Here is a 14581-nt window from a genome sequence, read left to right as displayed (position 1 = left end):
AACCTTTGATTGTGGGTTTGAATCCTGGTTCGTCCCGATTATGTTTCTAGGTTTGTCAGCACCATACCCATGCCCGTGGGTTTCACCGAAGTGGTAAACGTCTGAGACCTGCATCACTTCGGGCTTTCCTCCCACATTAAGCTGACATGCCGCGATATTAGCCTGTTAAAAGCGGCATTAAACCCAACTCACTCACTCACTCGTAACGTTAGTTATGACTGAAATACTAGAATTGACAGATTTATGATTCCAATTTGGGTATTTGTACTGATATTTGCTGCAGACATGGGGCTGAGCAGTATTGTCCTCTTTGCAGTTATAGATAAATCCATGACATTTAATGGTCAGTCTCAGAGTTCACGAGCAATTCGTGTGAACAGTGGCACAATAGAACTATTATGTATTGCTCTGATAACAGTGCCAATAAACTTGACGAAGAGAGTTTTAATACTAAGTTCAAATTTACTGCCCTGCATGCATGTTAAAATACCTCTGAATTTAAGAAAATAGAATTTTCAATTTTGACGAAAAATTCTTTTTTACAAATATTCCTGCCACAGACTCATATATTTCTCCCCAGTCTTTAAAATCCCAGACAAACTCCTGTATATGAATATAGTAAGAGAATTGTTTGTAAAATGCTTTATTCTTGGCTCGTTACTCAAAATGATCCCTGTCGTAAGTCTATGTTAAAGTGTGGGAGTTATGATAATCTTTGCGATTGCTTTATGGAATGGGGCCTGGGCAATATGTACATACATTCTCCAGTGATTGTTGGTTTGATTGACTCAAGTGTACTAAATATATCTTGGTTTGGCCATTGACAATGTAGTCCAGTTTCTTGTCATGAAAGGAGTTTTCAAGTTTCTACTGGTGTATTCCTTACTGTTGAGATCATGACAAAGGGTATGTATCAGCACTGGCCCAATTTCTGTTATTTCCATTCTCTTACAATGTTTAGGGTCATAGTCTAAGGTGCCACAGCCACTGTGCATAGTTGCCTCAGGAATGCCAGAATCCTATGATTGTCACTTCAAATTCCAGATACACCCTGATTGTGATTCTGTGTTTGTCAGCACCATACCCTTACTCATGGGTTTCACCGAAGTCCTAAACATCTTCGTCCCTGCATCACTTGAGACTTTCCTTCCATGCTGACACACCGTGATACAACTGTTCAAAGCAGCGTTAAACATGTTAGACCAAACTCACTCACCTGCGATGTATATTGACTATGAAAGACCATTTGTTAACATCTTTGAGAGATACAATTCTGTGCATGTATTTACATTTTCTATTATAGTTTTCAAGATTATGAAGTTTCAGTGCAATATTCTCTTAGTGCTACCAGAATTGTTTTCAGAACTGTTATATTTATATACCCATGCAGTGAAGTGCTTGAATAAATCTTATGTACCTATATTGTTGCATATTACAGGGATGACTAGTTTCCACGGATCAACAGAATTCTGCAGTTTGGAAAGTCAACTGGGGTGTTTCTGGTACAGGGACATCAACAAAAGTTGAACTCTTTTTGGTCTTTGTAATCTTTTACATTGATATGCACATGTTTAACAGTTAAACAGTATCTGTTGTGTTTTGTATAATGCTGCAATTCGCTGTGCCTGTGGTCGTGCGTTCGAATCCTGATTCGCACCGAGGTTTCGAGGTTTGACCTGTGCTTAGGGGCTTCACCTGCATCACTTCAGGCTTTCCCCCCACATATTCAGCTGACACGCCATGATATGACTGGAATACTTTTTATATTGGCATTAGACCAAACTCACGTACTCACTCACTGTTGTGTGTATTTGAAACAGATCATTGTAGTCTTTCTTTAAAATTGTTTCCAAGGTGACTTGGTTCTCACTGCTGTGCATGATATTGTCTCATGTTCATAGTCGTCAGTAGCTGATCTGAGGAAGAGACACCGATGCTAAAATCCAATGTCACTCTTAATGTACTGTGAGGACTGTGACTATCACATGTGTCAGTATGGCAGCTGGGACTGTGCTTCGGCAAAGATTAAAAGAATTGCTGAAAAAAGAAAAAGAATGAAAATATAGTGCGGGCAGGTGTTGTTGTTTTTTTGTTGGTTTTTTTGCTTGTTGAAACTAGTATGTAACTGAATAAACAGTCGTGGTCCATGAACCGGGGAAAGGGTCTCCCTACATAAACTAGTATACTAACTCCTGTTGCCACCATGACCATAACAGGAGATGCACAGTAAAGCAGGGTGCATGTAAAGAGAAGTAACTGTGAGCTATATTAGATCACATTGTTTTTAAGAACAGGATTATTTTAATTTTTTGAAAATAAAAATATAAACAAAACGTGCGGCAGACTTTATGATGATGCAGTCCAGCTTGCCGTAATTACAGTCTTTGTAGCAGTTTCATTCAAGGCACTTCACAGTGTCTATGCCCACATGGAAATAGGGCACCAAACCACAGATGCTAGCCCTTCAATTCTGATATGCATTTAGGAGGGTATGAAAAAACAGACCATTTTGGGGAGGTTAGTAAATATGGGGTATTTTGGTAATGTTATTTTTCATGTCAATTTTAATAGCCCTTATAATATTTGTATATCATTTACCATAGATAACATGGTAGTAGCTAATCTAATTGCAGTCTTGTCTAAAAAGTAGCAATAGTGTCCACTGAAGTGCCATGTTGGTAGCTGATTTTCATAAGAGACAGAGGGTATAGATATTTATCATTGAAAAACTGGCCTCCATAGGAGATATTGGTTGGGTGAGATCAAGCGATGTCTCGAAAAAGAAATTGCATCACACTGCTTTTCACTACATTGTGACATCATCGGTTGCCATGACGGCAGAATCAAATGACTTCACTAATCTCTCTGGTTAGCTGTGAGATTTTTAAAATCAAGACACTGGTTAATACTGGTTCGTACTGTTTACAACCTAGAATGATTTTAGATGATCAAGAGAATCTTACCCTTGTGTCTTTTGATATCAAATGACCGCCCCTGTGGTCTCGTATGCGTCTGGTGGGATAACAGAAGGTTGGGGGTTCGATCCCTGGTCAAAAGACATTAGTAGATGGTACTTGTTGTTACCCTGCCTGGCGCTCAGCATTAAGGAACTATAACATAGATACTGTGTTTGAGTGGGGTATTCATGTTATAATTGCGGCATGGTATCTCAGTGGGCTAGCACTAGAAAGTCGGCTTTAGTTCGGACTAGTACAAGCTGCCACGGATACACGTGCAATAACCTTGAATGCCACGTTGACCCCATTTCACATCACCTCACCGTGAAACCAAACATATCACCACTCACAGATAAAAGTTTAAAACTCCTTGGCAAGTCTCGGAGGTGTTTTGTCAACTTGTGTTGATGTATTTGATCTGAAAAGACACAAGGGTGACAAACTCTACATAAAGGGAGACCCGTGAAGATCCAGGGTAGAATAGGTCTTCAGCAACCCATGCTTGCCGTAAAATGCGTCTATGCTTGTGGTAAGAGGCGACTGAAGGGATTTGGTGGTCAGGCTCGCTGACTTGGTTGATGCATGTCATTGAATCCCAATTCTGTGGATCGATGGTCATGATGTCAATCAATGGATTGTCTGGTCCACACTTTATTATTTTCAGACCGCCGTCATATAGCTGGAATATTGCTGAGTGCGGCGTTAAACAACAAACCAACCAACCAACCTTTTTTAGATAGGTTACTGTAAATGATTTGCTCACTTGTACTGAGAATTTTGAAGCCTCAACACTGATTGGCTGATTGGAGAGTTCAACTGTTGAGTCATTGGAGGGCTTGTCAGATGTTCACACAGAGAGGTATCGTATCGGAGAACCAGATCTGATTTTAATGAGATCCACAGAGAATTGGCTAACCAATGAACTTCGATCTTATACAAGTACATGATATATTTATATAACCAAATCAAACAACTCGTGCTGCTCAGGGCTGGAGGGATAGCCAAGTAGTGAAAGTTTTGCTCGTCACACCAAAGATCCAGGTTTGGTTCCCCTGAATGGGCAGACTTCTTAGTGTCCGCTATATGGGAGAAATATTTCACAGATGACTACACTCACTCATTCCCTCTTTAAATGCATCAATCAAATAGCACCTGTGTACTGGTTACAAATGTAGGCCAAGGTGATCTTTGTTGCTGTTTGTCTGAATTACCGTATTCGACGTAATAAGCGCCCAGGGCGCTCTAAAAATTAGAAATAGGGGGCTCTTATTAGAATATTATTTTGGTGGAAAAAACAGAGTTGAAATATAAATTAAATGGTTTATGCTGACGGCCTGCCTTTATATACGACAGATATATTTTTCCAGAATTTAAATGCCCATAATTAAGAGTGCATATAACACACGAGTGCGTATTATACACGAATAAATAGGTCTTGTGTACATTGATCAATCAGAATGGGTGCTAATTAGGATTGTTCACTCGCCAATATATCAGCAAATATCGCCGTGGGCGCTTATTACGTCGAAAATGGTACGTTTCTAGGTTTGTCACCTCCATGCTCGTGTGTTTCACCAAAGTGGTACACATCTGAGACCGGTATAACTTCAGGCTTTCCATCTACATCAAGCTGACACATCGTGATATGACTGGAATACTGTTGAAAGTGGGTTGAAACTAAAACTCACTCACTCATTCACTGATGTATGTTGCATGTTACGGTAATCATTTCTTTCATTTCTCGACACAAGTTGCATCCTAGGATGTGGTATGTGTGAGAGAGTGTGTGATTGTGGTTTGACGCCGCTTTTAGCAATATTCCAGCAATATCACAGCGGGGGACATCAGAAATGGGCTTCACACATTGTACCCATGTGGGATATCGAGCGAACGCTTTAAAAACTAGGCTACCCCACCGCCCCTTGTTATATATGAAAGGACGTAGTTTCCGTTCTTACTGCGATCTGAGTTGAGAAGTTCATTTGTGTTAAACATATATTATGGTTTCCTTAATCTAACATTAATGTTTGCATGTTCATCAGTTGTGACCAATTTGAAGTCATTATTGAACATTTGTTTGCTTGATAAACAAATACGAAGTGAGAGTTTGTTTGTTGGCATAATTATCTTTTCTTGTTGAAATTAAATCTTGATTAAATCATGTTATACGATTGCCTTCTCGTCAACATTTATTGTTGATCATAGATGTCCATATGTAAAAAAAACAGTATTCCAGATTGGGAGACAAACTAGAGAGATACAAATCACCACAGCTTGCATGCTTGTTTGTGTATTGAACAGTGCACTCAAACTTCAATCGTGGGTTCAAATCCTCAATGGCCCCGAATAGGTTTCTAGGTTTGTCGACACCATACCCGTGCTCGGGGTTTCACAAAAGTGGTAAACGTCTAAGACCTGCATCACTTCAGTCTTTCCTCCCACATTAAGCTGACACACCATTGTCGGTATGTTAACACACCATCAATTTAGTCACTGAGCGTCACTCGGGTGTTGACATGCCATCAACCAAGTCACCAAACCTCACGCGGGTGTTGACATGCCATCAAGCAAGTCACCAAGCCTAGCGCGGGTGTTGACATGCCATCAACCAAGTCACCGAGCCTCGCAGGTGTTGACATGCCATCAACCAAGTCACCGAGCCTCACGCGGGTGTTGACATGCCATCAACCAAGTCACCGAGCCTCATGCGGGTGTTGACATGCCATCAACCAAGTCACTGAGCCTCACGTGGGTGTTGACATGCCATCAACCAAGTCACCGAGCCTCACGCAGCTGTTAACATGCCATCAAGCAAGTCACCGAGCCTCATGCGGGTGTTGACATGCCATCAAGCAAGTCACCAAGCCTCACGCGGGTGTTGACCTGCCATCAACCAAGTCACCGAGCCTCACGCGGGTGTTGACATGCCATCAACCAAGTCACTGAGCCTCACATGGGTGTTGACATGCCATCAACCAAGTCACTGAGACTCACGTGGGTGTTGACATGCCATCAACCAAGTCACCGAGCCTCACACGGGTGTTGACATGCCATCAACCAAGTCACCGAGTCTCGCAGGTGTTGACATGCCATCAAGCAAGTCACCGAGCCTCACGTGGGTGTTGACATGCCATCAAGCAAGTCACTGAGCCTCATGCGGGTGTTGACATGCAATTCAACCAAGTCACCGAGCCTCGCGGGTGTTGACATGCCATCAACCAAGTCACCGAGCCTCACGCGGGTGTTGACATGCCATCAACCAAGTCACTGAGCCTCACATGGGTGTTGACATGCCATCAACCAAGTCACTGAGCCTCACATGGGTGTAGACATGCCATCAACCAAGTCACTGAGACTCACGTGGGTGTTGACATGCCATCAACCAAGTCACCGAGCCTCACGCGGGTGTTGACATGCCATCAAGCAAGTCACCGAGCCTCATGCGGGTGTTGACATGCCATCAAGCAAGTCACCGAGCCTCACGCGGGTGTTGACCTGCCATCAACCAAGTCACCGAGCCTCACACGGGTGTTGACATGCCATCAACCAAGTCACCGAGCCTCACGCGGGTGTTGACATGCCATCAAGCAAGTCACCGAGCCTCACGCAGGTGTTGACATGCCATCAACCAAGTCACCGAGCCTCATGCGGGTGTTGACATGCCATCAACCAAGTCACCGAGCTTCACGCGGGTGTTGACATGCCATCAACCAAGTCACCAAGCCTCATGCGGGTGTTGACATGCCATCAACCAAGTCACCGAGCCTCATGCGGGTGTTGACATGCCATCAACCAAGTCACCGAGCCTCATGCGGGTGTTGACATGCCATCAAGCAAGTCACCGAGCCTCACGCGGGTGTTGACATGCCATCAACCAAGTCACCGAGCCTCACGCGGGTGTTGACATGCCATCAACCAAGTCACTGAGCCTCACATGGGTGTTGACATGCCATCAACCAAGTCACTGAGACTCACGTGGGTGTTGACATGCCATCAACCAAGTCACCGAGCCTCACACGGGTGTTGACATGCAATCAACCAAGTCACCGAGTCTCGCAGGTGTTGACATGCCATCAAGCAAGTCACCGAGCCTCACGTGGGTGTTGACATGCCATCAAGCAAGTCACTGAGCCTCATGCGGGTGTTGACATGCAATTCAACCAAGTCACCGAGCCTCACGCGGGTGTTGACATGCCATCAACCAAGTCACCGAGCCTCACGCGGGTGTTGACATGCCATCAACCAAGTCACTGAGCCTCACGTGGGTGTTGACATGCCATCAACCAAGTCACTGAGCCTCACGTGGGTGTAGACATGCCATCAACCAAGTCACTGAGACTCACGTGGGTGTTGACATGCCATCAACCAAGTCACCGAGCCTCACGTGGGTGTTGACATGCCATCAAGCAAGTCACCGAGCCTCACGCGGGTGTTGACATGCCATCAACCAAGTCACCGAGCCTCACCCGGGTGTTCACATGCCATCAACCAAGTCACCGAGCCTCACGCGGGTGTTGACATGCCATCAACCAAGTCACCGAGCCTCACGCGGGTGTTGACATGCCATCAACCAAGTCACCGAGCCTCACGCGGGTGTTCACATGCCATCAACCAAGTCACCGAGCCTCACGCGGGTGTTCACATGCCATCAACCAAGTCACCGAGCTTCACGCGGGTGTTGACATGCCATCAACCAAGTCACCAAGCCTCATGCGGGTGTTGACATGCCATCAACCAAGTCACCGAGCCTCATGCGGGTGTTGACATGCCATCAACCAAGTCGCCGAGCCTCACACGGGTGTTGGCCCACAATCGCACATCACCCTGACTCCAGAGTCCTATAACCGTCAGGCTGCTAGACCCTAGGTATTGCCTCACTCTACTTTTGCTTCAAGAGGTTGTATTTGACACTGAAAAGTTGAGTCATATGGCAGCTTCTCTCAATCACATAAGAACAGTGTAATTTGATCAGGGGTCTATTTTTAGCTCTGTGTCATTCAAACCACACTTAAAACAAAGGTAGGGTAGTCAATAGCTCCAGTGTACGTATCGCAATAGAATGGAGATATGATAGACTGGATAATCGAGGATGAATCGATTATCACAAGCTCAGATCACATTCCCGCAATAGGGTGTCCCACTGCAATTTTGATTTTTTAGCAAATTCTGCTTTTTACATTTAAGACTATGGTTGACTTCATCATGATTTACTCTCAAACATCTGAACTAACAAGTATTTGGAGTTGGTGAATGTTGTTTAAGGACGCAGTAAGCAATTTGTATTAATCCTATCAAAGAAACCTAGATGTCATAATCAAGTTACACCTGTGAGGGGGCACGGGTGGCCCTGTCGTCTAAGATGCCGCGATTCGCTGTGCAGAGTTGCGTCCCTTGGCCACGACAGAAACCTATGATTGTGGGTTCGAATCCTGGTTTGCCCTGATTATGTTTCTAGGTTTGTCAGGACCATACCCGTGCTCATGGGTTTCACCGAAGTGGTAAACATCTGAAACCTGCATCACTTCGGACTTTCCTCCCACATTAAGCTGACACGCCGTGATATAACTGGAATACTGTTAAAAGCGGTGTTAAACCCAACTCACTCACTCACTCAAACCTGTGACTAAAAGTGTGATGAAAACATGTCTGCATCAGGGCACGATGACACAATCAGCCAAGCCGTAGAGCCTGACCTCCTGATACAACACTTAATAAAAGCCAGTACATTGGAAGAAATAAACGCCTGTCTTGAATAAACGCCTGGTGGCCTATTCACGAAGCACTGAGATTAGCTCTATGCACACTTAGAACTAAGATTGGCGTAAAGGCGTTGTAGTGAAAAAAATCTTAGCCAAGTTTATTCTCAAAGCTTTCTTATCACCAAGTTATCTTAAGTTTACCACAAAAATAACCCATGCTTGTTGTAAGAGGCGACTAACAGGATTGGGTGGTCAGACTCGCCAACTTGGTTGATGCATGTCATCATATCCCAATAGTGTGGATCGATGCTCATATCAATCACCGGATTGTCTGGTCCAGATTTGATTATTTACAGACTGCCGTCATATAGCTGGAATATTGCTGAAAACAGCGATAAACAACAAACAAACAAACACAAAAATTAAGACAATGTTGGAGCTGTTTTAGGAGCTTATGGCAGTCAAAACAAGGCATGTTGACGAAAACAATTCGACAGTGTAGGTCTATTGTATCATTTAACCACAAAACAGTGCGTTTTCCACTTGCACTTTGAAAACAGAAGCAATATAGATCCTGGCAAACACTGCTGAAACATCATATTTACTGATTCTGACTTATGCCAATCTGCGAGTCAATAACAGATGATAGCTCAACAATCATTCCATGCAAGATGTTACATGAAACAATATACCTTTCTCATATATTTCGGCTGAAACACTAGCAGAGTACAAATTTGCATGCAATGACCATGACCTTTCATGTCAAGGGCAGTTAATTTATATGGAGACTGACTTGAAAACATTCATGAAAATATCAACTTTGCAGGTCACTCAATGACATTAACATGTTATTTACAAGAAATAGACACATAATCTACTTATTATGTATTTTCTTCTATGGCTTTGTGCCTGTGAGGTATATTGAAGTAGTTCCGGACTAAAGTGTTTTTTACTCCAGTAAAATGGCGATTTTCTTTTACTTTCATCTAAATAACACAAGGAAGAAAGTAGATCTCTATTTAATGACCAATATGATTGAGAAGATTACTGTATAATTATCCTGTATTAGTGGAGTGTCATATATCTTCTTGTGAGAAGATAACAATGTAGGCATCGGTTGGTGTGCGTGCATGCGTGCGATAAATTTAATAAAATTCAACTCTCAGGCAGTTGACAGGTAAAAATAATAAATAGGAGAAACAATTTCCTTTTGCCTCATCAGGCCATATGTAAGAGCACCCGTGAAGATCCGGGGTAGAATAGGTCTTCAATAACCCATGCTTGCCGTAAAAGGCGACTATGCTTGTCGTAAGAGGTGACTAACGGGTGCTCAGGCTCACTGACTGGGTAGATGCATGTCATTGTATCCCATTTGTATGGATCAGTGCTCATGATATCAATCACTGGATTGTCTGGCCCAGACTCGACTATTTACAGACCGCCGTCATATCACTGGAATATTGCTGAGTGCGGTGTTAAACAAACAAACACTCACTCATTTTTCAGTTGTATGAAAAAGAAAGAATAAAAATAGCATGATGTAAGATTAAATAATTTATTGCCATAGTTAATATGCTGTAGTTCATACAAACATGGCAATGTGCCAAGCAATTCTCTACGAGGTCACCACATAGTGTCCCACACTCCTAAACCTATGTAAAACTATTCAAAGCATAAACAACAGTAAGAATTTCAAAGTATATCTTTCTGTTCATGAAATAAATATTGTTCTTAATTCAATATTTAGTTGGGTCCCAACAATATTTGGAATAAATTCAATAAATAAATTCAATAAAAAAAGTAATTCAGACTGGCCAGAAATGTTAGAATTGTTATTTTGTAAAAGTTATGTTACCATGGTAACAGTTATTCCAATATCTGTACTTCAGTGAGCCCAATAAAAAAATATTTTGTAATCCTCTTTGACTTCTTCACAGCATCAAAATACTCATCTTCCTGAGGCAAGGGAGTTATTTAACTGACTGTAAAAGTCCAGTTTCCATCCTTGTCGAACTTGGCTGGTATTATGGAGTTATATTTTGGCCGGACGATGCATAATCCAATCAAAATTGTGCAACGGAATCGAAATCCGGTTTGTAAACTGTCATGCAGATTTCGGTCGATTGCAGGATTGGCAAAGCATGTGCACCGTCAACTAGTCAACAGATATTTTCCAAACCTTTTCATGTTTTTTATTAAGGTGCTCACATGATTTGATGCACTTTTATCACAATACAGATCTTGATTATCGATCAGATCATCTTGACTGGGCGCCTCCATTTTGTTTGAAACAAATGCAAGTGATGGAATCTGATTGGTCTGTAGGAGAGGCTTCGAAGGGACATAACTCGTAATAACCACTGATGGCGGTACGATCGAGCCCAGTAATTCCAGCCTACTTCGGCAGTTGGTGGAAACTGGACTTTTAAAGTCAGTTAACTCTCTTGTCTCAGGAAGATGCCACATACTAAGTACATATCTGTCCTCCCACAGATAAAATATGACCCACTATTATCAATTAAAACATTCAACATCTTGATGGAAGAATTTGTAAATGAGAACACTATCCATCAAAGTTTTCATATCTTCCAATATATCATCATAAAAAAAATAAAAATGCTAAAACAGTTACATATTGTCATATGTAATATATTTTATGATTAAATTAAATTATTATAATGATCCTTTTTCTCTCAAAGTAAATGTCAAACGTTAAATGTTCAAGGTAAAAATCACAGGACAGGCTGTAAACATTGTTCATGAAAAGCAACCTACGGATTATAGGTACATTTAAAAAAAATGTTGTAAAAAACATAAATAAACTTACATATCGGTAATACTATTCAAAAAAAAACTTTGACTTCTAAGGCAAAATATGTGCTGACTAGACTATTTGATGAGACCATGGGTCAAGTTCTTTTAGTTTCTGAATAAATATTCTTACCAAACTCTTGAAAACTGACTTATTCTACAGGAGACTATACTAAAACAAAGTTGGTATTGGAATCAAATTAGAACTCAAAGCTGGCCTGGAACAGCTATTGCAATATTTGTAAGTTGTCAGATGTTTGTTTGCAATATACTAAAGCATGCTTTCATATGAGTTGCCAGGTATCACTTGTTGATAAGTACTGAATCACAGAAACATATCTGTTATCTGAACATCACTCATTGTCCAATCAGAAACAACCATTGCCCAATTAGATAACACAATTGCCCAATCAGATAACAACCATTTTTCGATCAGATAACAATTGCCAAGTTGGATTTAAAAGATATGATGAATTTCAGAGTTGCTGACATATGCAAATAAACAATGTACTTTTTGTTGGCAAGAAATCTGACTACGTCACAGTACACCTCGAAGAAAAGACCTTGTGAATTTATTTTTTCTTTAAATTAAATATTTTAATAATAATCTTTGGTGTGATGGATTGCTTCAGACTACAGGACAATATTTCATGAAGGCTTTCTTGAGATTTTTGCATGCTGAGGAATACATTGGAATTGTGTTGATTGTGAACAGACTGTATTTGAATTATTTGCCTGTCTTATTTGTAAAATTTTATTTTTTATTTTGTTTCTTATAGTTTTCAAGTCAAAACAAAAAGTTTGCTTTGTGACACTGAGCAATTTTAACACAAAAACCGTTGCTAGGTTACTAACATTCCTGGAAATAAAAGACTTCTCATGGGGTATGCTTCTGGTGATTCAGAGTCGCCAACGCATCTCGAAATGTTCAGCCAATCAGTGGAATCCCTGGACTGTTCAATGGAAGGAAGGAATTGGTCGATGATGTAAGTAAACAAACAAGTCTTTGAGGTGTTATTCTTCCTTCTTGTATTTTCTTGTACAGGTCACATCCTTTGCTGTGAGAGTCTGAAAAACACAAAGAAGATGGGTAACAAACACGAATAACCATCTTCCCGAGGCAAGCATGTCTACTAGCCTATATCAAAGCCTAGTTTCTAGCCTAGCCACTTCAAGGCCACTTTTCTTGCCTCGACCCTGGCACCACCTCGCTAGATCATGAGTTGTGCCCCTTGTAATGAAAATGTGATATCCAATCAGATCGCTGTTCTTATCTCGTATAGCTTCACAAAGATGTGACTACTATAGGCGACGACCTGGTCAATCTCTTATCGAAAATATTTGTGATTTCATCCCTGACACAGAAACATAGGCAATCATGAGGGGGTTTAAAGATGACAAAAGACATATTCGTGTCAACACGGACAGACAGCGGTAAATCACTTTCATACGAATGTGTACCAGCCGTGGATGTTGATTTTGTAAAACATTCTCTGATTTGACTATCGATATGTGTGATAGTCCAATCATATTTAGCACAGGAAAGTGGGCTTGATGTGGCAAGGGTGGAAACAAGACTGATAAAAAGGCTAGTGGACGCTCTTGCCGTGGGAAGATGAATGAATGAATGAATGAATGAATGAATGAATGAATGAATGAATGTGAAATTCCAGGTATTTGACAGAGGCCAATAAATATTCCAGTGATTGATATCATGAGCAACACTCCTCACCGTTGGGGAACAACGACACGCCCACCCAATGCATTTAGTTGATCGTCTCTATGACCAGTATAAGTTGCTTGGAAGCAACTTGAACCAGGAATCACCACAGAATGAATGAATATCACAGCTATCACAAAAATCTTTCCCTTGGTAACAATTCCTAGAATGGATTCCAGAGTTGATAGCTGGAACCCATGAGATGACAATTATGGTGATCAGCTGGTCACAATGGCTGATAGGTATGGGTTTAACGACTGAATCCATTCAATCTAGACCATCTATTAGCCATTCCTGAATACCCCACTCAGACACAGTATACTGACTCCGAGCCCACCAGTCCTTGTTTTAGCCTCTTAATCCCGAGCGCCAGACAGGCCGGGTAACAGCAAGTACCATCTTTTAATGTCTTTTGGTATGACGCGGCCGGGGATCGAACCCCGGACCTACGGCTTTCTGGACGAGCGCTCTAACACCAGACCACGGATGTATGCATTTTCTGTAACAACTGATAAAAGCACTCATATAATCTTTCTGATGTGAAGACAGTTTGAGTCCATAAGTCAACTGTGTTGTCACAGATACCACAGCATCTAAAGTCACACACATCCATCTTCCTGAGGCAAGGGAGTTAACTGACCATAAAAGTCCAGTTTCCACCCTTGGCGAACTAGTCTGGAAGTGGGAATTATTTTTTGCCTGGACTAATGCATAGCCCATAACGAAATCTCAATCTGGTTGTTAAAACGATTTTGGTCGATTGCAGGATTAGTAAAGCATGTGCACCGTCAACTAGTCAACAGATATTTTCCAAACCTTTTCATGTTTTTTATCAAGGTGCTCACATGATTTGATGCAGTTTGCGATGTCAGACCTGTTTTATCACAATACAGATCTTGATTATCGATCAGATCATCTTGACTGGGCGCCTCCATTTTGTTTGAAACAAATGCAAGTGATGGAATCTGATTGGTCTGTAGGAGAGGCTTCGAAGGGACATAACTCGTAATAACCACTGATGGCGGTACGATCGAGCCCAGTAATTCCAGCCTACTTCGGCAGTTGGTGGAAACTGGACTTTTAAAGTCAGTTAACTCTCTTGTCTCAGGAAGATGCCACATACTAAGTACATATTTGTCCTCCCACAGATAAAATATGACCCACTATTATCAATTAAAACATTCAACATCTTGATGGAAGAATTTGTAAATGAGAACACTATCCATCAAAGTTTTCATATCTTCCAATATATCATCATAAAAAAAATAAAAATGCTAAAACAGTTACATATTGTCATATGTAATATATTTTATGAAGTGGGAATTATTTTTTGCCTGGACTAATGCATAGCCCATAACGAAATCTCAATCTGGTTGTTAAAACGCCGTGCTGAT

The 14581-nt window shown here is 41.5% G+C and overlaps 1 protein-coding gene across 1 annotated transcript in view; it reads right to left on the bottom strand.

The window, feature by feature from the left end:
* Positions 1-11524: 11524 nt before the first annotated feature.
* Positions 11525-14581, bottom strand: part of LOC139456507 (sodium/calcium exchanger regulatory protein 1-like) — a 48232-nt gene continuing 45175 nt past the window's right edge. Inside the window, exon 4 of the mRNA XM_071238257.1 lies at positions 11525-12535. Within this exon, the coding sequence (XP_071094358.1) occupies positions 12482-12535 (54 nt within the window). The 3' untranslated portion in view covers positions 11525-12481. The remainder of the gene's footprint in view (positions 12536-14581) is intronic.

This window comes from Haliotis cracherodii, unplaced genomic scaffold, assembly GCF_022045235.1.
Source record: "Haliotis cracherodii isolate W230 unplaced genomic scaffold, xgHalCrac1.p SCAF_11, whole genome shotgun sequence".
Classification (NCBI taxonomy): domain Eukaryota; kingdom Metazoa; phylum Mollusca; class Gastropoda; order Lepetellida; family Haliotidae; genus Haliotis; species Haliotis cracherodii.
Note: the sequence above shows the minus strand (reverse complement) of the source record. Positions and strands in the feature narration are given on the sequence as shown.